The sequence below is a fragment of the Periplaneta americana genome, chromosome 4 (genome assembly GCF_040183065.1).
Source record: "Periplaneta americana isolate PAMFEO1 chromosome 4, P.americana_PAMFEO1_priV1, whole genome shotgun sequence".
NCBI lineage: Eukaryota > Metazoa > Arthropoda > Insecta > Blattodea > Blattidae > Periplaneta > Periplaneta americana.
The window spans coordinates 192,911,351-192,939,078 of NC_091120.1; the positions used below are offsets into that span (position 1 = coordinate 192,911,351).

General features: G+C 34.9%; 1 protein-coding gene across 1 annotated transcript in view; it reads left to right on the top strand.

Moving 5' to 3' along the window:
- Positions 1 to 6,472: 6,472 nt before the first annotated feature.
- The window catches only part of Grip163 (gamma-tubulin complex component 6), a 46,552-nt gene continuing 25,296 nt past the window's right edge, over positions 6,473 to 27,728 (top strand). The window contains exons 1-9 of the mRNA XM_069824547.1: positions 6,473 to 6,652; positions 7,166 to 7,340; positions 8,965 to 9,188; positions 10,390 to 10,595; positions 15,384 to 15,480; positions 16,855 to 17,214; positions 19,352 to 19,528; positions 23,653 to 23,948; positions 26,122 to 26,341. Coding sequence (XP_069680648.1) covers positions 7,172 to 7,340; positions 8,965 to 9,188; positions 10,390 to 10,595; positions 15,384 to 15,480; positions 16,855 to 17,214; positions 19,352 to 19,528; positions 23,653 to 23,948; positions 26,122 to 26,341 — 1,749 coding nt within the window. The 5' untranslated portion in view covers positions 6,473 to 6,652; positions 7,166 to 7,171. The remainder of the gene's footprint in view (positions 6,653 to 7,165; positions 7,341 to 8,964; positions 9,189 to 10,389; positions 10,596 to 15,383; positions 15,481 to 16,854; positions 17,215 to 19,351; positions 19,529 to 23,652; positions 23,949 to 26,121; positions 26,342 to 27,728) is intronic.

Sequence of the window (27,728 nt, forward strand, 5' to 3'; positions counted from 1 at the left end):
AAAATACAGAAAGAGAGACTTCTTAGGGAATTAAATTTGTCAAAATTCGTAGAACTTCTATTCAAATAGAGTGCTTTGGGAAGTTAGATCCGCATTTACCAAGATCATTTCTGAGATAATTGTCAGGTAAAAATTATCTGTGAATATAGATCTGATTTTGAATATTTATGAAGAAATTCTTCCTTTTGACAAATAGGCCTACATAACTTTGAACCGAACTTCTGTAAGTTGGCATAAGTTATGGTTACCAAAGAAGGAATTTGAGCAAAAGTCTTACATGAGACGAGGAACTTCAGAATTAATAATTATCTGAAGAAAAAATCATATTGTTTGAACCAAAATGCAACACTGCTACAGTATTTAATCATAGTAGTAATTTAGGCCCAAGAATATTTAACAAATTTATATTTAAATATCCTAATCTTGTCAATTCTGATGGTTCTAGTATTAAATTTAAAAAGTTATGTATGGATTTTATAAAAATTGAAAAATTGTAAATTTATATATTCTTATTGCGTAGTAGACATAAGACAAATTGTATTATATACTTCCACCCCTGAGCACGAGTTCTCCTCTTTCGGAGGCGAGCTAAAGTTTTTCTGTTTATGTTATATTTTATGTTACAATTATTAGCAAAATAAATAAATACATTGCCATCTAGTGGCCATATCTGTGTAGTATGCAAATATATAATTGTATATGAAAATGTCTACTAGGTTTAAAATAATATAACAACTAAAATTTAGAGAAATAAACAAAAAGTGACAGTGAATTTGAGGACATTTCTATGATTGCGTGTAACGTCTATATACAGGAATTAGAATAATGGAATTAGGATAAATAAATACAATTTGCTGTAAGATTTAAGTGTGTCTGATGAGCGGAATGAAATAATCTACGATAAATATTGTTAGTGTTATTTATCCATCTGTATGTAAGTAAAGTCAAGCAAGTTTGTATTAACTTTCTAGAGTTACGCATGTATTGTGCATGCGTCTCTTTCGCGTCCATGTCAAAGCATAGCTGAATAATATCTTAAAAATAATATTATGACCCCCATGGATTATAATTTACAATAAACTCTTCTAAGTAGATTACGTATGCATATACATGCGGACTACCCTTGTATATAGGAATGGACTCGTTCACATTGTTGAGTTTATCGGATATGACGTAAGCATTTCCATGACAACCGAAGTCGAATGTCGTCAGTGTAATTTCCATTTCACCAAATCCTTTCATTTTTTATATTAATGTATGTCGAATATAATTACACTTCAAAATACAGAATATAATATAGCCTACATGAATGAGCTTAAATATAAAATACATTTTTTTTTTTTTTTTGGTTATATGGAAGACATATATTTGGGCTTTATAATTTAGTATCCATTGTGTACAATCTTCTGCACAATAACACAAGGAAGAAATACGTTTCTACTACAAACCAACAGTTTAGTAATAATCTGGATAAAATTACGTAATACCCACCTACACATTAAAATACAAGCGCTCCAGGTGGAAGCCTACTAAACATAACGACCTTCCTGTTGCTCGTTATATACACGGAAGTCGAATCATGGAGATTTTATCTAGTGATTATATTGCCATTGTGTTTGTTTACAATAGGATAAAAATTGAAAAGGTCAATATAGAAATGTTACAAATGAGTATGTTGTCACAAAAATATTATAAACAAAGGTAATTATGAGCAACAATGATTTTCGTACTGAAGAGAGTGCAAAACATTACAGATTTGTCAGAAAACTGTTGAGCCACGGTTGAATTCGCTTTGTTACTAGCAAAGCAAATTACGAAATTCTGCGGAAGCTGAACATCACGCCAAAACTTTAGGCTGATTCATGTCATTAGGCGTTAAATAATTTTTAAACTAGGGTAGTATTTTATATCAGTTTTATTACTATTCGTCTAAACTCTTCTGTCGCCATAATAATATCGGTACGTCTTTCTTTTGTTATAACGCCATAATAATACGTCCTTAATTTGTTATAAAAAAAAATATAATCTAAATATTATTAAACTCAGAATGTGTAACGAAAAATTGCTATTCGCGTGCTTATACGCCATTATTTGAACAAGGATTGAAGAGCAAAAGTAAACCTCCCTATTTTAACATGTCATAAAGCATAAAATACAAAAAATTGGAAATAAAACTGCATGAAATGTGAGAGCAACTCAAAAAGTATATTGAAGATGTGTTACTACGAGTAAGTTGCTGCATGTGACCCATTAGTGACACCGACAGCATCCAACCTTAAACAATTTTTTGCAATGTTCTTTCAAACGTGTCCAATATTAGACTACTATACTAGGTTCAAAAAGTTCCCGGAATTTTACTACCATTTTTCGTATTAATATATAACAAGGGATATTATACATTTGTTTTGTTGGTAACATTCATGATGTCATTTCCTTAAAGTTTGTTGATAATGGCAATTATTGGTTTTGAGTTGTAGGCAATTGTTTATCATAGTGTTTCGTTTGTTCGTCGCATTTTGTAATTATGTCCACAGAGCAAAGTACAAACATCAAGTTCTGTGTTTTGCTGGGGACATGATCAGTATGGCTGATGAAGATGGTGATTTCTTAAACAAAATGAAACTGGTGCTACTTGTACGACCCAGTCCCTAAACGACAGTCATCTGAGTGGAAATCGAAAACATCTCCTCGGAAGCAAAAATTTCCTAGGGACACTTCCAAAGGCAAAGTTATTTTAAATGTTATGTTTTATTTAACGACGCTCGCAACTACAGAGGTTATATCAGCATCGCCGGATGTGCCGGAATTTTGTCCCGCAGGAGTTCTTTTTCATGCCAGTAAATCTACTGACATGAGCCTGTCGCATTTAAGCACACTTAAAGCAAAGTTATGTTGGAAGTTTTCTTCGACTCTCAGGGTCTCATGCACCATGAGTTCATTCCAGAAGGTCGTACTGTAACGAAAGAATTGTACGTAGAAACCCTCCGTCGCCTCTGGGACGCAGTGAGAAGGAAACGTCCAGAAAAGTGGGTAGAAAACAACTGGTTCCTTATGCATGACAATGCACCTGCTCATCGCGCAATTATTGTAAAGAATTTTCTTGCCAGGCACAACATAACTGCCTTGGATCACCCACCATACTCTTCTGATCTCTCACCACCTGATTACTTTCTGTTTCTCCGTCTGAAAAGTCATCTGAAATGACGGAGATTCAATGCTGAAGAGGTTATCGCAAACGCGACGAGAGCACTAAGACGGGTTTCACAAAATGGCTTCCAGGCCTGCTTCCAGGAACTCTACACGCGTTGGCAAAAGTGTGTTGTTGAGGAAGGCAACTATTTTGAAGGGAATGCTGTAGAATAGTGTTTAAGGTACGTTGTTTCTATGATGCTAGCAAATTCCGGGAACTTTTTGAACCTAGTATGTAGAAATCACATCATAGATGTGGACTTTTGAATTTGGGAGGTCAGACAATTTATATGTGCAGTATATACAGTACATTATCCTTAAAGAACTCCACGAAAAGAAATCGAGATCAGTGGCAGTGCCAACGTTTTTAATTTCCGATGGGGCATTTGGGTGGGCAGAACTTCGCCAAGGTAGCAACTATCATTATTAAGGAGCGGATGTCTATGTAATTAAATATTATTTTTGTGTGTGATAAAACACAATTAACAAAGTTAAAAATTCCGAACATGAAGTTTCAAGTTTAAAACCCGAATTTTATTTCACATAAAAAAAACACATATTTCACAAAAAAATTATGTAAATACATATTTTTCAGGAAATCTATTATAAACACATAAATCTTGGAGTTTTTTTACTTAAATAATTTTTTTACAAGAACTTTTAAACATTTTAAAACTAAATCAATTATGTCACTCAGAAGTACGTTATCTTTTTAAGAATTCTTGGTTGCTTCGAGTTTCTAAGCGCTGTGTGGTGTATCCGTGATCCATTTTTGTAATAGTATCGCCGCAAGTTCTGAGAACTGCTAGGCAGCATATCAGTGTTATTATTAGAGAATAAATTAACGTGGACAAGAAGGAGAGATCTTGCAACACATAATTAGGAATGTTTATTGTTGCTGAAGATGATTTCATTCCACGCTTTGTTTGTGAAACACTACAGATAAGAGCTCGGGTATGAATTTTAATTTAAACAAATCTCTCGCCTCTCGCTCATGTCCATGAAGTAAGTATGTCTTGTTGTGATTCCCTGTTATCGGGCTTCGTCAATCGATATCCTTCAAGATATACTGAAAGATGGTTATTTAAAAAACGATTTGGCTTTCCTATTAGCAAATTTAAGCTTTTTGTGTGACACCATAAAAAAACTCGAAACATCCAAAAACCTGTTGTCTGAAACAGGGAGGTGCGTGCCGTGGAAATTAAACTAGATTCGCTACCAGGTTCAGAAGCACAATTACTAAGGGACAAATTCCAGAATGTGTTTGGGAAAAACAGTGGATATAAAAAAATGTGTAAAGTTGCTCAAGTATTGGAGGATGTGCCTGAAGGTGAAATTGACGGTGTATGTGTTTGCGACATTCCTCTCTTTAAATATGCACGTCTGACGTCCTGTGATGCGGAAAGATCGTTTTCACAATATAAGTCGTTGTTCAGAGATAATCAGCATGCATTTGTGATGGAGAATTTAGAGATGAACTTTGTTGTTCACTGCAATTCTCGGCCAACTACTAGCACTCAAGTGTGGTTGGTGAGTACCTAGTAACATTTTTTTTTTTCCAAGCTAAGTAAGGTATTTTTGTCATATTTAAAACAAATATTTTTTTGTTTTTAGCAAATATTCTTTTGTTTTTAGCAAATATTTTTTTGTTTTTAGCAAATATTTTCGTACTTTTTATCACATAAAAAATAAATATATTTAAATTTTTTAGCACATAAAAATCCGCTCCCTAATCATTATACTATAGGCCCTGGTCCCATTCTTCTTTTTAACTTCTGAATGTTCTATTTCAGTTGACAATCCCTTAAATAATAGGCCTACAAATTTGTTGCTGAAATTTCTATAACCAACGGCCGTTTTCTGAATTAAATCAGTTTATATATATATATATATATATATATATATATATATATATATATATATATATATATATATATATATATGTATGTATGTATGTATGTATTAACCGACGGAAGTGGCTGAGACGGTAACGTTTGAGACTCGCATTCGGGAGATCCGTGGTTCAAATCCCGTTGCTAGCCATTCTGATTGGGGTTTTCCAGTATTGATTATAACAATTATATTTGTAATAAAACATTGAAAAGCAAAAGTTATAACTCAACATTATTGACATCACGTCTTGAACAAACAAAGGTATGCTATGTAATACCACAGTCTAGTATATACAGTCACGAAGCTTGAGTTGTGAGGAACAATAGATAGTAGGATAGTAGCGATCCTACTGGTTAGCAACTATTTATGGATGCATATTTACTAAGTATTGAGCTTCGTATCTGTATATACTAGTCTGTGGTAATGGTAATAGTATTCGCTGCTTCAGTGAGAACTAGTACGGTACAAAATATAGGGCAGGATACTTCATATACTTCGCTATTTGTTATCACTTGTATGGTCACTATTTATAGGTTGAACTGTTATCCGTAGTATTAGCAGTGAGTTTTCCATTATTATTTATGAAAACGCTAATAAAATTCGTAATTACAGATGGAGTCTTCTAATATTTGGAAGAAGTGTATGTTTACTTCCACTTTTTTTTTTAACTTGTACGGAGGAGAGACCCGAAGGCTTGTACTGCAACCTGAAGCTTATTGTGCTTACCATTCCTATTCTGTGAATGATTGGGTAGCCGAACGCCCGCGCTCTTGTACAAGTACAGCACGCCGCACCGTGAACTTAACCCAGGCTATTGTATGGATGATAATGATGATATCTGAATTAATGATGACGAAATGAGTCCGAGATCAAATGCCGAAAGTTACCTAGCAATTCTACTTCAATTGGTTAAGGGAAAACCCCGGAAAAAAACTCCAACTAGGATTTGAACTCGGGCCCGCTCGTTTCACTTTCAGGTTAGACGCGCTGACCATTACTCCACAGCGGTAGGTAAGCAATTCCTCTACTCAAAACTCTCTGCCTTTTAGATTCATTCATTCATTCAATCGTCCATTCATTCCAAAGACGTTGTAGTTATATATTAATTCATTCATAGTGTTTTAGGATCGTAAAACATCAACTATGATTTTGTTCTAATGTTGGTTGTCTGAACTAGTAGACTAGTTTCACATTTGGCGACACTGATACTGTTTTCATTTGTTCACAAAATGCAATACCAATAGTACGAAAAGAAAACAAATTTAATTTATACAATAAGAAGACTTAATTTATTGGTTATATTTCTAACCTCACACCAAAATGAATAAAATATATTACAATATCCATAACTAGGTCGTATTTTACGCATTTTAATTGCTTAACCTAAAATTGTCAAGTAGCCTGTGTTGGTTGGCTACAGTGTAACTCAATCTGTCAGAAAGCAGTTACGAGTTATAAATGTCATAATCATACAAAATCAGGAAAGCTACGAACGAAATGTAATAGTTAAGACGAATTCGATCGAAAAATGTCATATTTTTTCGCTCTGCAAAGCTGGATTCAGTGAATTGTAAGTAACTTGATCGTGAGAGAGATTCATACATTTCTTAAATACAGTACAGCATGTATCTCTCTCCTTTAGTTGTGATCAATTTGGAATACGCCTATAAGATGTCTAGCCTAAATATTTCACTTCTCTAGTTGTGATGGTAATCCGTTGAGTAATAGGGGTTACAGGTAGTCTAGTTTTAGATCTCTAACCCTAACCTGTTCACTAATGTATCTGGAAACTTATTATATATGGATCTTCTACTCATACTTTCTTATTTTGTGTGCTAATCAGCTGATAACAGAGCACGCTCATATCTGAAAATACCATGTAAGCGAATACGGGCTCAAGTGTTTACATTGCCACACTTCTCAAAATGAGAAATAAATGCATACTGTAACTATGACTAAACTAAACTCATGTTACTGTAAGTCAAAATTATTTCTTCATTATTCTTCACAAGTGTCTGTATAAGTTCTTGATTAGTTCTGTATTGTATTAATTTTATTACATACATTGTGATTAATTTTTCAGTCAACAATGGTAATAAATTCGAACAGTATCCACGGCTTGGTTACACAACTGTGTGACAAGCTGTGGAGAGCGCAGACACCCACATATCCTCTTGAACGTCGCAGTTCCAATGTAGTCCTCAAAGATTTGAGAACACTGTCGTACGGAATCTTGCTGAACAAGTCTTCCACATCATGTAAGTATATGTCTGATGGCCTGAATTGCATGCCCAACTCATTTCAAATTTGAAAGAAATTTTAATCGCACAGATTTAGAAGTAATAAAAGCCACTCTTGCCAGAAAGAATAAGGTTGCTTTGAATATTAAGGTTTTGGGGCATACTTGAATTTCTTAATAATCTATGTTTTCTCTCATATAATCAGAGCTTTTTTATGGCGGTATGCATCGGTATCCAGTACCAGTAACCTATCGTCTTTAAAGTTTCTTAAAATCAATATTTCTGTCATAGAATGACAAAATAAATCGTACAGTCTGCAGTGGATATTAGATAGCAAGCTATGATTCCATGGGGAAGAAGATGCCTCTAACAATATGACCCGAACTTGGGTGTTATTATAAATAGGCTATGTTTAACCTGTAAATTTTGGTGAGTAGGCTAATACACTGTATATAATGAAATAGAAGTCAGAATAATTTTTCTCACTTATGACTAGAGAGCGGAATTTAGGCAAAAACCTATTTTTTCCTTGATACATACAGGCTTGAGATTTAATATTTACATTTTTCATGGAAATATTGGTATAAATAAAGAGTTTTATAGTGCTTAAAATGCCTATTTCGACGTTAGTGCCTATTTTTAAGTTTTTTTTTTAAATATTTGCATCATTTTTCTTAACTGTTTACTCTTTTTCTTAACATCCTGTACTCTTTACATTCCAAGACGGATAACAACTCCTTCCTAACAGTGAACAACACAATAGAAAAGTATCTCCGGGCCATCCCTTCTCATTCTTACGTTCTTTCAATCCTAAAATTCCAACTTTCAGTCGGCCTGGATAGCGTAGTCGGTATAGTGCTGGCATTCTGTGCTCGAGGTTGCAGGTTCGATCCCGGCCTAGGTCGATGGCATTTAAGTGTGCTTAAATGCGACAGGCTCATGTCAGTAGATTTACTGGCATGTAAAAGAACTCCTGCGGGACAAATTATTATTATTATTATTATTATTATTATTATTATTATTTTATCTTCCTCTGTCTGTCAGCAATTTAACACAAACTCGCTGGATTGTACCCGAATAAGCATTCCCTTACATTCCAAGACAGATAACAACCCCTTTTTTCTCACCATTTGTAAGTACAGCAGTGAACGACACAATAGACACAATAAGTGCTGATCATCTACTGTGAAGCAAACTATGGAAATGTGATTGGTGAATGAAAAACACTAACTTAAAGACAGAATGTCTTCATTTTGCATATGCATGTGTACCCTTGTAAAATGTGAAATGTGTAGAAGTTTCTTTTAATCCTAGCATTTTGCATTAAATAAATGTTGAATCTTATATTAGCGAAATTCTTTAACAAAAAAAAAAAGGCTATTTTTTTTATTTTATAGAGCCTAAATAAAGGAGTTTAAGAGCCTATTTTAGGCTTCTAAAATGCCACTTTTTAGGGCCTAAAATTCCGCTCTCTACTTATGACAAATTTAGCATTATAGATTTATGCAACAGTAGCCCTAACGACTGACTAAATTGTCGCTAGTAAATATAGTAATTTTAGTTTCTTGCAACAGGTCGAGAACTAACTTAGTGAAATGGCCTTCAGTCACGTTGTTGAGATATAGATACTTGTGTGCCACAGGTAATGATACAGAAGAGAGATGGGATGCTGTGTCCGAGATCCTGTCATATGCATATCAACTACATCAACGCCATCTGACGCTCCAGGCCATTAAGGTTCAGGAACTCACAGACAGCCTTCAGAATGCAGGCTGGACTGACAACCCGGTAATAGAGTCCATCCTGTTGCTCCTGGCAAATCTTGCAGGAGAAGTGCCTGACAATGTGCAGGAAACCAACGTGAGGGTGAGTGCTGGGCATTACAAGGATGTGCAGTTAATAGCTCTCTGGGCTATTAGAAGACTAATGATGTCATTGCCAAACGTCTAGAACTGGACACACACACACATTTTTCAACTGTGTCACTGTACTTATTGAATTTGGTATTCCAAAGAAACTAGTTCGATTAATTAAAATGTGTCTCAGTGAAAAATACAGCAGAGTCCGTATAGGTCAGTTTCTGTCAGATGCATTTCCAGTTCACTGTGGACTAAAGCAAGGAGATGCACTATCACCTTTACTTTTTAACGTTGCTCTAGAATATGCCATTAGGAAAGTCCAGGATAACAGAGAGGGTTTGGAATTGAACGGGTTACATCAGCTGCTTGTTTGTGTGGATGACGTGAATATGTTCGGAGAAAATCCACAAACTATTAGGGAAAACACGGGGATTTTACTGGAAGCAAGTAAAGAGATAGGTTTGGAAGTAAATCCTGAAAAGACAAAGTATATGATTATGTCTCGTGACGAGAATATTGTACGAAATGGAAATATAAAAATTGGAAATTTATCTTTCGAAGAGGTGGAGACGTTCAAGTATCTTGGAGCAACAGTAACAAATATAAATGATACTCGGGAGGAAATTGAACACAGAATAAATATGGGAAATGCCTGTTATAATTCAGTTGAGAAGCTTTTATCATCCAGTCTGCTGTCAAAAAAACTGAAAGTTAGATTTATAAAACAGTTATATTACCGGTTGTTCTGTATGGTTGTGAAACTTGCACTCTCACTTTGAGAGAGGAACATAAGTTAAGGGTGTTTGAGAATAAGATTCTCAGGAAAATATTTGGGGCTAAGAGGGATGAAGTTACAGGAGAATGGAGAAAGTTACAAAACACAGAACTGCACGCATTGTATTCTTCACCTGACATAATTAGGAACATTAAATGCAGACGTTTGAGATGGGCAGGGCATGTAGCACATACGGGCGAATCCAGAAATGCATATAGAGTGTTAGTTGGGAGGCCGGAGGGAAAAAGACCTTTAGGGAGGCCGAGACGTAGGTGGGAAGATAATATTAAAATGGATTTGAGGGAGGTGGGGTATGATGATAGAGACTGGATTAATGTTGCTCAGGATAAGGACCGATGGCGGGCTTATGTGAGGGCAGCAAAGTAAGTCACTGTACTTACTTTATAATTACTCTATTTATTTCTCTTTACAGAATTTACGTAAATCAGTGCATTTACATATGCTGAAAATTCCTCTGGAGCTACAAGTGATGCCATACCAAGAGTTTCCTCCCCAGGTGTTCGAACCTTCCTTCACATTAGACATAGAGAACAATAATGTAGAATTCCCTTTCAACCAAGAGCCTGGAACAGGACTGACAGTACTTGGAAAATTTTGTTCTTCGGCATCAGAGAAATTGTAAGTGGAATGCAGTTTATTTATTTTATTTATTACTTAATTGCAAATAGATAAATGATATATTTTAGGGGGTGTCGTGGTAGTATGGACGATTCTGAGTAATAGACTTCATATGATATGATATATATATTTCTCTCAACATCTTCGGTTTTGCTGACCCTTCACATTTCTGTATTTGGGCCAGCAGTCCCTTACTTACACTATTTACAGCTTAAACACAAACTATCGTGCCCTTAAAACCTGCTCTTACTATGTCTTTCATGTCCCTCCACTCAACTCTCCTTCCTATCCTACTTCAACTTGTCTTATTCTCAGCTACACTTAAAAATTACTCCTACTAGTTTTCTCATTCGACTTCATTTCTCTTTTCTCATAACTAATTAAATAACGGTACTTCTTTCTTGGAAATAACATAATACATTTAAACTTCTTAATATAGAAGACATAACCCTTGTTGACTTTTTCAATAAAAACCTAACCTATTATTAAATTCGCTGTCTAAACACTTTTTACACATCACATTAGCAATCGTATCTTAGAACATTGTTTCACTTTATTTATAACATTTTAAAAGAAAACTTACAAATTAAACCAAACTCTTTAATTCCATTAAATGTAAAATATAATCTAAATTTAACAGAAGAAATACTGAAATCAGAAGTAAACACTAAAATAATGAAACAATTGTCTTTAGAGACAATTAATATCAGGTACCCTCCACAAAACTGGCTTCATTTATACACTGACAGATCCTTGATCTCCAGAGAACAAGGTTCCGGTGCAGGTGTTACGTGCTGTCTCTTCTCACTTTATAGATCTCTTGGATATGGAACAACAAGTTTTGATGGTGAAATCATTGCAATAAGTGAAAGTCTCAGGACTCTTCTATGCCACATCAATAAATTTAAGAATGCAGTTATATTGTCAGACTCCAAAGCAGCTATTCTATCAATAGTCTCTAAACACACACCTTCATCTCAAACAGCAGAAATAACTAAAATGCTCTCTCAATTAATATCACTCAATAAAAGAATTGTATTCCAATGGATACCATCCCATTGTGGAATCCTGGGAAACGAGAATGCGGATGCTTTAGCAAAGAAGGGCAGCACTGCTACTTACAGACCTGTTACTAAATCTACGTATTACTCTGTGAAAGATTTATTAAATCTACGTACTTAGACTTCAACAAACAACATTTGATAACACAATCTCAAGGGAAAAAATGGAACTCTTTGCATCATAATCCACAGTTAATTCCCGATTTACCACGAAAATCGTCTGTAGCTGCATTTAGATTGGCAAGAGACCGTGATTGTTTGGCTAAACACCTGCATAGAATTGGAATATATCAGTCCCCTAACTCAAACCAAGAAATGGATTCGGAACACTTCAAAATCTGTGCTTCAGTGGCTGACCATGATAATATCTTTGAAAAATATTGGAGTGCAAGAGGTCAAATGACTTTATTGTCAAACGCCTGGCATTAGAAAACAACAACAACTACTCTATTTATAACATGGTCTTAGAATCCACGGTTTAATCAAAACAATTCTATAACATTGAAAAAGTGCATCAGTTCAATTTTATTTTTTCATTATATAAGCTTGCTATTATTTCAACCCACTGATACACCATTTCCTCATATTATAGACTGTTTTTTCTTCCCTACTCCCCATTTCTTTCGCACTCATAACACGATTTACACTCTCAATACTTCTTCTCCTACTCCCTGCACTTATTTCACTTCCTCATTCACCACTCTCTTCTTTCGTTTATTCAGCATTCTTCTCCCCCCCCTTCTTCCTTCCAACTCCAAGTCTCACTCTCTGTTACCATTAATTGATACTTTGCTTGTTTTTCTGACTTGGCTTTGAGGTGATGTCATCACTGATTGTCTACTTTGTAATGTATAGGGAGCGGATTTTGATGTGCTAAAAATTTAAATATATTTATTTTTATGTGCTAAAAAGTACAAAAATATTTGCTAAAAATAATTTTTTTTTTTTTTAAATATGACAAAAATACCTTACTTAGCTTGGAAAAAAAAAAAATGTTACTATGTACTCACCAACCACACTTGAGTGCTAGTAGTTGGCCGAGAATTGCAGTGAACAACAAAGGTCATCTCCAAATTCTCCATCACAAATGCATGCCGATTATCTCTGAACAACGACTTATACTGTGAAAACGATCTTTCTACATCACAGGACGTCAGATGTGCATATTTAAAGAGAGAAATGTCACAAACACAAACACCGTCAGTTTCACCTACAGGCACACCCTCCAATACTTGAGCAACTTTACACATTGTTTTATATCCACTGTTTTTCCCAAACACATTCTGGAATTTGTCCCTTAGTACTTGTACTTCTGAACCCGGTAGCGAGTCTAGTTTAATTTCCACGGCACGCACCTCCCTGTTTCAGACAACAGGTTTTTGGATGTTTCGAGTTTTTTTTATGGTGTCACACAAAAAGCTTAGATTTGCTAATAGGAAAGCCAAATCGTTTTTTAAACAACTATCTTTCAGGATATCTTGAAGGATATCGATTGACAAAGCCCGATAACAGGGAATCACAACAAGACGTATTGCCTTACTTGATGGACATGAGCGAGAGGCGAGAGATTTGTTTAAATTAAATAATGTTCATACCCGAGCTCTTATCTGTTGTGTTTGACAAATAAAGCGTGGAATGAAATCATCTTTAGCAACAATAAACATTCCTAATTATGTGTTGCAAGATCTCTCCTTCTTGTCCATGTTAATTTATTCTCTAATAACAACACTGATATGCTGCCAAGCAGTTCTCAGAACTTGCGGCGATACTATTACGAAAATGGATCACGGATGCACCACACAGCACTTAGAAACACGAAGCAACTAAGAATTCTTAAAAAGATAACGTACTTCTGAGTGACATAATTGATTTAGTTTTAAAATGTTTAAAAGTTCTTGTAAAAAAATTATTTAAGTAAAAAAACTCAAGATTTATGTGTTTATAATAGATTTCCTGAAAATATGTATTTACATAATTTTTTTGTGAAAATATGTGTTTTTATGTGAAATAAAATTCGAGTTTTAAATTTGAAACTTCATGTTCGGAATTTTTAACTTTGTTAATTGTGTTTCATCACATAGAAATCCGCTCCTTAGTAATGTAGTAGCTGCCTTCGTGTTCATTATTGCCTGAATGGAATTTGCTGACGATTTCTTCTGACATCCTTCCATCGGAATGTCCAGTGTCACTGCCCTCATGCCTTCCACAACCTAACCTTTTCTAGTCATTCCACTATTATTTAGAATCCCTTTTACTCTCTCCTTTATCTCTGTTCTTATAAACTTCATATAAACATGTATCCAAATTTCAATGGGTGTGGATATTATTCTAATTTTATTTAATTTATTTTTGCTACACTTATGTCTGTACGTAGATGAAATTATTGGGGATCATCAGTGCGGTTTTCGGCATAATAGATCGACTATTGATCAGATTTTTTGTATTCGACAGATAATGGAGAAAAAATGGGAGTATAAGGGTACAGTACATCAGTTATTCATAGATTTTAAAAAGGCATATGACTCGGTTAAGAGGGAAGTATTATATGATATTCTTATTGAATTTGGTATTCCTAAGAAACTAGTTCGATTAATTAAAATGTGTCTCAGTGAAACATACAGCAGAGTCCGTATGGGTCAGTTTCTATCTAATGCTTTTCCAATTCACTGCGGGCTAAAGGAGGGAGATGCACTATCACCTTTACTTTTTAACTTCGCTCTAGAATATGCCATTAGGAAAGTTCAGGATAACAGGCAGGGTTTGGAATTGAACGGGTTACATCAGCTTCTTGTCTATGCGAATGACGTGAATATGTTAGGAGAAAATACACAAACGATTAGGGAAAACACGGAAATTTTACTTGAAGCATTCGGTTTGGAAGTAAATCCCGAAAAGACGAAGTATATGATTATGTCTCGTGACCAGAATATTGTACGAAATGGAAACATAAAAATTGGAGATTTATCCTTTGAAGAGGTGGAAAAATTCAAATATCTTGGAGCAACAGTAACAAATATAAATGACACTCGGGAGGAAATTAAACGCAGAATAAATATGGGAAATGCATGTTATTATTCGGTTGAGAAGCTCTTATCATCCAGTCTGCTGTCCAAAAATCTGAAAGTTAGAATTTATAAAACAGTTATATTACCGGTTGTTCTGTATGGTTGTGAAACTTGGACTCTCACTCTGAGAGAGGAACATAGGTTAAGGGTGTTTGAGAATAAGGTGCTTAGGAAAATATTTGGGGCTAAGCGGGATGAAGTTACAGGAGAATGGAGAAAGTTACACAACACAGAACTGCACGCAATGTATTCTTCACCTAACATAATTAGGAACTTAAAATCCAGACGTTTGAGATGGGCAGGGCATGTAGCACGTATGGGCGAATCCAGAAATACATATAGAGTGTTAGTTGGGAGACCGGAGGGAAAAAGACCTTCAGGGAGGCCGAGACGTAGATGGGAGGATAATATTAAAGTGGATTTGAGGGAGGTGGGGTGTGATGATAGAGACTGGATTAATCTTGCACAGGATAGGGACCGATGGCGGGCTTATGTGAGGGCGGCAATGAGCCTTCGGGTTCCTTAAAAGCCAGTAAGTAAGTAAGTACATTTATGTCTGTAGTGCCATTAAAGAAAAAATAAAACTTTGTGCTGAAAATACTCTTAATCAGTAACTTTCTTCGATTGTCCAAAGTTCTTATTGACTTATTTCACTTTCACAGGAGACAGCGCTCTCTGCTGGAGTTCCCCAGCTTCCCTGAACTCAGGAAACCACGAGACCTCGCAATTCCTAAGGAGTCACCTTCACAGGAGCAGCAGGTGATAGTACAGTTATGGTATACTGTTATATAGCTCGCAAGAGAAATTTGCCTCAATCTGTGCTGTTTCTGTACAGTTTGTAATCATAAAAGCAACAGGAATGGTTGTCACATACCTCTGTTTTATAGAGTTTTAAGGGAGTGCAATTTATGTTGCTGTATAAATGTGTACCTCCCAAAATACTCTTAACACACTTACACACATTAAAAATAATGTTAGATTTATTTCAGAAACCAACCTATGACTTTCCTCTGGAATATCAAAGATTTTGAACAAATTTTCGAAATTTACAGTGAAACCTCTCATTTACGGACATCGAAGAAACGTAACAATCTGTTCACATCTGAGAGGTGTCCTTTATTGGGAGGGAGGCTCCTCACTCTAACAGTAAATTTATAATACGCATTATGTATCCCTTCACGCTTTAAATGAAATGTATTACTGTAGTTTAATTTTAAATACAGTCTACAGTATTACAGTAAATTCTTTGCAACTTCAACTACAGTAGATAAGACCGAAAAAGGAAAATACAGTACTATGCCATACAATTTTATTCTACGTCTAGAGTTAAGCAGTACTGTAATTTACAGTTTTCAACTTAACCTTTACGTTCAGGTGCCATGTCTCTAGAAACAGAACAACTGATTGAAGTGAAGAGAATAATCTTATTAAGCCTATCATGTGTTGAATACAATTTCACGTCGACCTGGTTGGCGAGTTGGTATAGCGCTGGCCTTCTATGCTCAAGGTTGCAGGTTCGATCCCGGGCCAGGTCGATGGCATTTAAGTGTGCTTAAATGCGACACTTAAATGCGATAGGCTCATGTCAGTAGATTTACCGGCATGTAAAAGAACCCCTGCAGGACAAAATTCCGGCACATCCGGCGATGCTGATATCACCTCTGCAGTTGTGAGTGTCGTTAAATAAAACATAACATTATAACATACAATTTCACGATCGCGGAAACCTTGGACCCATCAGACAGGTTAAATTTTATGACTTCGTTTATCCACCCACTTCCAGCTAACAAGGGGTAGCCGGCTGGGCTAGTGGTAGCACACGAGACCCTTATTCTCTTCTTTCATGTTAAGGATTTTCTGGACAGTTCTCAAAACTAAATTTTCCATTTTTGTAACACATTACATCTTGAAAACCAAGTTCTGTCCGCAGTCAGAAGGTAAAGCAAGCTTTAGGACTGTGAAACAGCTGTCCGTGTCCGTGTCTGAGAGTGTCCGTAAATGAGAGTTATCATTATTTATATATTATTTCAATTGGGACATAAAAATATGTCCGTATTTGAGGAGTGTCCGTATCTTGAAGGTGTCCGTAAGGAGAGGTTTCACTGTATTTCCATATTTCTATATATGTTGCAGGATGAAGGCTACGTATCTCCCAGTCAAGATAATTCCATGACAGTGAGCTGTGTGAATTGTACTGCAGAAACCCCTGGAAGCGAAGTGTGGGACCTTGCCCTCACAACAGAATTTCCACAGCTGCAAACATGGGAGACATTTGGAATGCTAGGTCCACCAAACGAAAGACCATTTCTCACAGAGTCAGAAGTTGACTGTGTTCAGAAAATCTGGTTGGTCATGATGGGACAGATGGAGATGTACAGGAACCGGTCCTTGGCTGGAAGCAGGCTCGTTGCAAACATCAGTCGCCAGCAGCTGATACGTGACCTTAAATTCCTACTCATTGGAGTGCCATCCCAAACCTTCCAGTACAATCAGGTATACCACCATGTAGCACCGTCCATTTACTAAATAAGCGGCATGAAGTCAACACTTACTTTTTCATTTAGAGAAGCTAGAGAGAAAAAAAGAGGAAAAATATAGGCGAAAATAGAGGAGAATATATTGAAGGAAATAGTGGAGAAAGTAGTGTAAAAATAGAAAAGAAAAGTAGAAGAAAATAGAGGGAAGAGTATAAGGAGAAAGTATAAGGAAAATAGATGAAAAATTAGAGGGTTAAGAGAGCAGAAAGTAGAGAAGAAAATAGAGAGAAATAGAGCGAAAAGAGAAGAAGTAAAAGAGGAGAATATAGAGGAAAAATGGAGGAAAAAAATAGAGGAGAAAGTATAGAGAAAATAGAAAAAAATTGGAGAAGAAAATAGAGGGAAGCTAAAGAAGAAAATATAGAAGAAAATAGAGGGAAAACAGGAGAGATATTAGAGGGAAAATTGAGGAGAAACAGTTGGAAAATAAAGGAGAATATAAAGGGAAAATAGGGGATAAAATAGAAGCAATTCACAACAATTCAGCTGTTGTTGCCAATGATAGCTACTCAGTTTCTAGTTTATTACACTCTAATTCAAGAGGCAATACTCCCAAAAGAGGACACAGTTTCATTTTCTGGATTACACATGAAGGACATTTTTGTATAATTCCAAAAATGAAGTATTTGTTAAGTATGATTTGACACTTTCATGGTGATTAGCATAGTGAGAGGTTTTTTGGTACAGTTAAAGTAAGACCCCGATTTTGTGTGATCTCGAATTAGTGTAAACCCGCATTTCATGTAAGAAATATCAGGTCCCTAAAATGGTTCCATACGGACGATGTAATTTCATATTCGATTTAATGTAATTCAATTTAGAATAACCCACATTTAATGTAAAAAAAGTTAGGAATTTCTGAATTAGTTTACACTTTTTGTGTGTTTTTTTATATCCCAGTGTAGGATGACCAGATTCACATTGATAAAAAAGAAGACATTGTTCGAAAAAAGAGGACAGAAAATATGTAGCCTACTTTGATTTAGGCTTAGGCCTATATTATACTTTAAATTACGTCAATATACAATAGAGGTTTAGGCTTATATCATACTTAAAAGTATGTTAATATCTATTTTATTATAGCATACTTATGATAAAACTTAATAATATAAAATGATTTTCCAGTTAGCTACATATGAAAGTCAAGGGAATTATAATTATTAAAGAGAACAGAAAATATCTATTTATATTTAGGCTTAGACCTATATTATATTTAAAATTATGTCAATATCTATTTTATTATAGCATACTTATGATAAAACTTAATAATATAAAATGATTTTCCAGTTAGCTACACATGAAAGTCAAGAGAACTATAATTATTAAAAGCACAGAAAATATTTATTTATATTTAGGCTTAGGCCTATATTGTATTTAAAATTATGTCAATATCTATTTTATTGTAGCATACTTATGATAAAACTTAATAATATAAAATGATTTTCCAGTTAGCTACATATGAAAGTCAAGAGAACTATAATTATTAAAAAGCACAGAAAATATCTATTTATATTTAGGCTTAGACCTATATTATATTTAAAATTATGTCAATATCTATTTTATTATAGCATACTTATGATAAAACTTAATAATATAAAATGATTTTACAGTTAGCTACATACGAAAGCCAACAAAACTGTAATTATTAAAGAGAACAGAAAATATCTATTTATATTTAGGCTTAGACCTATATTATATTTAAAATTATGTCAATATCTATTTTATTACAGTATACTTATGATAAAACTTAATAATATAAAATGATTTTACAGTTAGCTACATATGAAAGCCAAGAAAACTGTAATTATTATTATCAAAAGGAGGAACAAACAGTATACATTGGCAAAGAGTATATTCCGTCGATATTGCTGCCACCTACAGGCAAATTACTTGAAAAAGGCGTCAAATCAGATAGTTTCAAAATATCAGGCATACAAGTTACGAAAAGGAGGACATTTCTTGATTTTCTTGATTTTTTTTTAAATCCGCCCGGACTCCGGACAAAAGCCTAAAAAGGAGGACATGTCCGGACAAAAGAGGACGTCTGGTCACCCTATCCCAGTGTAGACTTTTATGTCTGTCTTATTTTCCAGGAAGAGGACAGCTTTGTAATGAAGAGTGGCATATATGTGGACGGTGTAACCCCAAGCACTCTGAGTTTGTTCTGCCAAGATTTCCTGATTAGTGGCACATGCTGTATGAGGCTGGAAAGACTTATACAGCGCAATGTGATAACTGGGAACTACGTGCAGGAAGGGCTGATGTTCCAGGTTAGAATTCGTCATTTTTACTCAGATCATCGAACATAGCGAGTGATGTTTTACACTAACCCATCCTTCTTCAGTTGATAGTTGAAATTCGGAATATAGCACACCAATACTTATAATTTTCATTCGGTAATATGTATCCAATAATCTGTTGTTTTGGCATTGCGTTCCTCAGTCTTAACAGCATGTCAAGATAGACAGGGCACGTGGACGATGTCATACAGTTTCGTCCCCGTGATGAAATGTGTGGATATTACTAATATGTGTGAAAAAAATAACCATATTTTATTTTTCTTTACGAACCATTACTGGAACTGTTAAAATATTGGTAGTGTTCAACATCAGCACTTAACATGCAATATTTCTGCAGAGATTATTACATTCTTTAAAATATGCTTGAAATATTTTTCATGAATGGAAAGTTGTACAAGAGGCCACCTTCTGAGCTGCTGTGCTCTATTTTACTGTAATTTACTCTGCTCCCCTAGTCTACTCTGTCCTAATCCATTATACTCGGCTCTTCTCTTTCTGCTCTCCTATTCTATTCTAGTCTACTCTTATTGTATTCTATTCTGCTCTCCTACTCAATTCTACTCTACTCCCAATGAATTTAATTTTACTTTGCTTTCCTATTGTATTCTGCTCCCCTATCCTATTGTACTCTGCTCTCTTATTCTGCCCCTAATCAATTTTACTCTGCTCTTCTACTCTGCTGTACTCTGCTCTTCTACTTTGTTGTACTCTGCTTTCTTATTCTATTCTATTCTGCTCTCCTATTCTATTATACTCCTAATTAGTTTTACTTTCCTATTTGATTCTACACCTAATAAGTTTTACTTTCTTGTTTTATTCCATTCTATTCCGGACTCCTATTCTATTCTACTCTACTCCTAATCAATTTTACTCTTCTGTTTTAGTCCATTCTATTCTGCTCTCCTATTCCATTCTACTGTACTCCTAATCAATTTTACTCTTCTGTTTTAGTCCATTCTATTCTGCTCTCCTGTTCTATTCTACTGTACTCCTAATCAATTTTACTCTTCTGTTTTAGTCCATTCTATTCTGCTCTCCTATTCTATTCTACTGTACTCCTAATCAATTTTACTCTTCTGTTTTAGTCCATTCTATTCTGCTCTCCTATTCTATTCTGTTGTACTCTTAATCAATTTTACTCTGCTCTCCTATTCTATTCTACTCTACTCCTATTTTATTCTGCTCTCATATTCTATTCTACTGTACTCCTAATCAGTTTTACTCTGCTCTCCTATTCTATTCTATTCACCTATTCTATTCTACTCTACACCTATTTTATTCTGCTCTCCTATTGTATTCTACTCTACCCCTATTCTATTCTACTCTACTCCTATTTTATTCTGCTCTCCTATTGTATTCTACTGTACTCCTAATCAATTTTACTCTGCTCTCCTATTCTATTCTATTCACCTATTCTATTCTACTCTACTCCTATTTTATTCTGCTCTCCTATTGTATTCTACTGTACTCCTAATCAATTTTACTCTGCTCTCCTATTCTATTCTACTCTGCTCCTATTTTATTCTGCTCTCCTATTGTATTCTACTGTACTCCTAATCAAGTTTACTCTGCTCTCCTATTCTATTCTATTCACCTATTCTATTCTACTCTACTCCTATTTTATTCTGCTCTCCTATTGTATTCTACTGTACTCCTAATCAATTTTACTCTGCTCTCCTATTCTATTCTATTCACCTATTCTATTCTACTCTACTCCTATTTTATTCTGCTCTCCTATTGTATTCTACTGTACTCCTAATCAATTTTACTCTGCTCTCCTATTCTATTCTATTCACCTATTCTATTCTACTCTACTCCTATTTTATTCTGCTCTCCTATTCTATTCTGCTGTACTCTTAATCAATTTTACTCTGCCATCCTATTCTATTCTACTCTACTCCTATTCTATTCTGCTCTCCTATTCTATTCTGCTGTACTCTTAATCAATTTTACTCTGCCATCCTATTCTATTCTACTCCTATTTTATTCTGCTCTCCTATTCTATTCTACTGTACTCCTAATCAATTTTACTCTGCTCTCCTATTCTATTCTGCTGTACTTTTAATCAATTTTACTCTGCCATCCTATTCTATTCTACTCTACTCCTATTTTATTCTGCTCTCCTATTCTATTCTACTCTACTCCTAATCAATTTTACTCTGCTCTCCTATTCTATTCTATTCACCTATTCTATTCTACTCTACTCCTATTTTATTCTGCTCTCCTATTGTATTCTACTGTACTCCTAATCAATTTTACTCTGCTCTCCTATTCTATTCTATTCACCTATTCTATTCTACTCTACTCCTATTTTATTCTGCTCTCCTATTCTATTCTGCTGTACTCTTAATCAATTTTACTCTGCCATCCTATTCTATTCTACTCTACTCCTATTCTATTCTGCTCTCCTATTCTATTCTGCTGTACTCTTAATCAATTTTACTCTGCCATCCTATTCTATTCTACTCCTATTTTATTCTGCTCTCCTATTCTATTCTACTGTACTCCTAATCAATTTTACTCTGCTCTCCTATTCTATTCTGCTGTACTTTTAATCAATTTTACTCTGCCATCCTATTCTATTCTACTCTACTCCTATTTTATTCTGCTCTCCTATTCTATTCTACTGTACTCCTAATCAATTTTACTCTGCTCTCCTATTCTATTCTATTCACCTATTCTATTCTACTCTACTCCTATTTTATTCTGCTCTCCTATTGTATTCTACTGTACTCCTAATCAATTTTACTCTGCTCTCCTATTCTATTCTATTCACCTATTCTATTCTACTCTACTCCTATTTTATTCTGCTCTCCTATTCTATTCTGCTGTACTCTTAATCAATTTTACTCTGCCATCCTATTCTATTCTACTCTACTCCTATTCTATTCTGCTCTCCTATTCTATTCTGCTGTACTCTTAATCAATTTTACTCTGCCATCCTATTCTATTCTATTCTACTCCTATTTTATTCTGCTCTCCTATTCTATTCTACTGTACTCCTAATCAATTTTACTCTGCTCTCCTATTCTATTCTGCTGTACTCTTAATCAATTTTACTCTGCCATCCTATTCTATTCTACTCCTATTTTATTCTGCTCTCCTATTCTATTCTACTGTACTCCTAATCAATTTTACTCTGCTCTTCTATTCTATTCACCTATTCTATTCTACTCTACTCCTATTTTATTCTGCTCTCCTATTCTATTCTGCTGTACTCTTAATCAATTTTACTCTGCCATCCTATTCTATTCTACTCTACTCCTATTCTATTCTGCTCTCCTATTCTATTCTGCTGTACTCTTAATCAATTTTACTCTGCCATCCTATTCTATTCTAATCTACTCCTATTTTATTCTGCTCTCCTATTCTATTCTACTGTACTCCTAATCAATTTTACTCTGCTCTCCTATTCTATTCTGCTGTACTTTTAATCAATTTTACTCTGCCATCCTATTCTATTCTACTCTACTCCTATTTTATTCTGCTCTCCTATTCTATTCTACTGTACTCCTAATCAATTTTACTCTGCTCTCCTATTCTATTCTATTCTATTCACCTATTCTATTCTACTCTACTCCTATTCTATTCTGCTCTCCAATTCTATTCTGCTGTACACTTAATCAATTTTACTCTGCCATCCTATTCTATTCTACTCTACTCCTATTCTATTCTGCTCTCCTATTCTATTCTGCTGTACTCTTAATCAATTTTACTCTACCATCCTATTCTATTCTACTCTACTCCTATTTTATTCTGCTCTCCTATTCTATTCTACTCTACTCGTATTCTTTTCTACTGTGCTCTCCTATTTTATTCTATGGTTCTACAGTATTCTGTTTTCCACTCCTACTCTGTTCTACTCTACTTTATTTCCTTCTTTACTCTACTTAGTCCTGCTGTTTACTCTATTTCTACTCTGATTAGCGCTTCTATACTCTACCACACTATCTTCTTATTCTACTCCTCTGTGTTTACTTCATTTCGCCTCACTTTACTGACGTACCTACTTTGCTTTACTTATATTATATATGTTTCACTTTAACCGACTGTTTACTTTTAACATAAATTAATATTTTGTATCCATGTCGCAGGCTTTGTGTGGCAGTGTGCGGCGATACCTGCAGTTCTACCGCGCAGCTGTGATGATGCTGACAGAGCGCCCCATGCTGACACACATGCGACAACACGTTGACAGCCTGCTCTTCCAGATGACTTGCTTGGGACATCTTTACAAAGTACATCCTGACACAAAGAAGGACGACGTCACTTTGCCCGAAGGCGTTGCGCTGCTCGCATACCTGTATCAGGAGATCTGCAATGTGACCAGGAATGACGTCGCCTGCATCCTGTATTCTGCACTGCAAGCTTGCTGCCAAGTCTATTTTAAGTACGAATCAGAAGTGTGTGTGCTTTGAGTTACTATTTCGTTGCTGTACCTCCAAAATCCACTATGTGTTTTTAAAAAGATTTTGCAGAAGAAAGAAAAACGGCATTGCCACTTTCAATTCCCTTGATTTTCAAAGCTACATTCGATATAATTTCAATTATTACATGGAACTACATGTTGGGATCCCTATACAATATATCAGATAAATTCCTTAGAAATAATCCAGTATAGGGCAGCTAAATTTGTTAAAGGTAAAAGAGAAGACGGAAATGATACGATAAAAGAACTTAAATGGAAAACATTGGAAAACAGACGTAGAAAAACTAGAATAACGTCATTGTACAGAGCACATCTAGGTCAGAAAGCATGGGTAGACATAACGGCTCGGTTAGAGAAGCCAACGTACTATGGTAGGAACGATCATGATTTTAAAATCAAATGTAGGAAACAGAAAACGGATGTAGGTAGGTAGGTAGTAGGTTTATTTTGCCTGGCAGAGTTAAGGCCATGAGGCTTTCTCTTCCACTCAACCAGGTTTCAGTAATATACATGAAATACAAAATTATATTACAAAACAGCACAAAAGAAAATACCTTAGAAATTACATAAAATATAGTAGAAAATTACAAATAGTCAAGATCAGTTACATAATATAAAATTACAAATAGTCAAGATCGGTTACATAATATATAAAATAAAGTAGAAAATTACACATAATCAAAATCAGTTACACAACATAAGGGGAATATACACACTCACACACACACAAACACACAATTTATAAGACCTAAAATGCTCGAGATAAATTCGACGATTAATTCACTTAGATATATTATACAGTTAATATACTAATAGGAGAATACATGTCGGTTACAAGACATAAAATGTTGATTAGCAAAAGTCGTACTAAATGGCATACAAATACAAATGATTAAGTAATATATCAAGATAATAAAAAAAAAAAAAGAAAAGAAAAAGAAGAAGAGAGAGGAGAAAAAAAATAATAACTTGGTCATTTAAGACTATTTAGAAACTGCCGCAAGAGTCTAGTTCTGTTCATTAAAAACATTTGTAAGTAGAGTGTGCTTAAAAGATTTTAGACTCCGACTGCTCCTGATTTCCTGTGACAAGGAATTCCAGGGACGGGCTGTGTGTATTGTGAAGGAAGCAAAGTAGAGAGATGTTTGATGAAATGGAATTGATAGAACAAGATTATGCTGTGAACGTGTATCATGGTTGTGGTGAAGCGAGGAACTAGGTAAATTCTCATTTTTAAATAGAACTATAAATGATTGGAATGACCTACCTGCAGCGGTCTTTGAGGGCTGTCCTTCCTTAAGGAGATTCAAGAAAAATTTAAAACGTTGTGTATAAAGTGTAAATTAAAATTAAGGTGACATTTATTTTTTAAGGTGACATGTATTTATTTAGCCTGACGAGTTACTTCCTTGGTTTGAATTGTAAATTATTTAAAATAGCGTGTAAGAGGGTCTTAGACTAGAAATGTTTAATCTAAATATAGTTCTGTTTATAAGTATGAATAAATGTGTTGTTTGTCTTATTTGAACTGTTGTATCAGTGAAGCTTGGTGAGTCAGTGAAGTTATGGTTTTACAGTACAGTGAATAATGTCGATCTGTGATAATTTATAGCGTCAGTGAAATGTGTTATATAATGTCAGTGAAATGTGTTCTATAATGTCAGTGAAATGTGTTGTATAATGTCAGTGAAATTGTGTTATATAATGTCAGTGAAATGTGTCAGTGTCAATACAGTGAGTGAAACGAGAGTAAAGTGAAAGATTATTATCTGTACCAATGTGAAACTTATGTAGGGCCTATACATATGTAGGTTGTAATGTAAAATTAGGTTCACTTATTAATTGGGTTATTTTATGTATTATTGTATTGTGTATTGTTTATATTGTGTGTACCACTGCCACCAGGTGCTTGCCCACTTGCAGTGTAAATAAATACATACATTACATGTTAAAAATTATTAAATTATGCCGAAAGTAGGTTTGAAAATCAAGGGAATTAAAAGTGACAGTGCTGTTTTCTTTCTCCTGCAAAATCTTTTTAAAAACTTATAGCGGATTTTGGAGGCGCAGCAACGATTTGTTTGGCTATCAGTGTGCTAATGTTTGAGCATATGTTGTTACGAAATTATTTCAGCTTCCTACAGAAGTGGATGTTTGAAGGCTTGTGTCAGGATGCATACACAGAATTCTTCATCCAAGAACAACCGGATCTTATGATGTGCCGTCAGCGAGACTATTGGAGTCGAGGGTATTACATGTTGGAAGAAGCTGTACCAGGTTTCTTGCGAGGGATGGAAGGTGCAATTTTCCAGTGTGGGAAGGCTCTGAACCTCCTGAAACTGTGCAACCCACGGGTAAGAGATTATTCATAGCCCAGTCTCTGGAATATGGAAAACTTTAATGTTTTCCAAGATTCACAGTTATATATAGTGGAATCCCGAGTTTGGGTTTGCTCGCATTTTGTGTTTATTTTCTGTTGTCCTGACCAAAACTCCATAAATACAATTTTTATTTATCCCGATTTAGTGTTTATTAATATGATATGATATGATATGATATATGATACATATTTGATGTCAACATTTACATCCATGTATTGTGAACCTCACAATTTTGTATCCGGTGCCACAATTACATTCATTACAGATATACCTTTTGTAGACGCTCTTATAATTTAACTTTGGACCCCATTTAACTTGATCAGTATTCCCACCTTTAAAACCTATAGTTGTGACGCTGTTATTCCCGACGTGACTCCGACTCTTTGCTTACGTCTTAGGAAGTCAAGGCTCTATAAAGCCTAGGTATCGTTCGCCATTTTTGTTCTTTCGTTGCTGAGCTACCAAACGAGGGATCTATTTGCCACACCATTAAACATTATCATGTCGTAGCTCCTATGATAATAAATCAAACGCACTGTAATTAAGCAAATAATTGAGCGGCAAATAACGTCTTCGTGTGCTTTCTGCGAACGCCAACGAAAGAGGCAAAATGGCGGGCGATTATATATTAAGTATTTATCCAGCCTTAGGAAATGCTTTACATCTTCATCAGCGAATCACAAGACGCACACGTTTAAATGTAGCTGACCTGCAACGTGATTGGCTGCCGGAAATTAGAGCGACGGGACTATAACAACTTAATTTAGATCATTCAAAATTGAGACTTTTACGACTCTGTTCTTGATTTTCAACTCACTTATATCTAACACACACTCTTTCTAATAATACTTGTTATTAAAACATATTACACCATTGTCCAATATGTTGATTCTTAATATAACATTATATCGACATTTAAGAAACAATATTTGTGTACCACAGTCGCATCTTGACCCCTAATCTGCGTCAATTCATATTCTCCTCGCAAAATCTAAGCACAGAATGAAAATATCTGATCAGAGTTTTGACCTGGAATCAGCATGAAGAGGTGAACAGACCTGCATAGCAAGTTCTTTGTTTCCCTTGCATTCCATTGTCCTCACTCCAGACCTTATAGTATAATTTCACCACAACATTAAGAAATATACATTTTATTAAACATGTCTAATAAAGCAGATTTCAGTTATGAATTATTTCAAGAAGTTGTTGTTGTCTTCTAATGCCAGGCATTTGACAATAAAGTCATTTGACCTCTTGCACTCCAATATTTTTCAAAGATATTGTCATGGTTAGCCACTGACGCACAGATTTTGAGATTACTGTATTTCAAGAAGTACCTTGATATGCATTGTCTAATTTT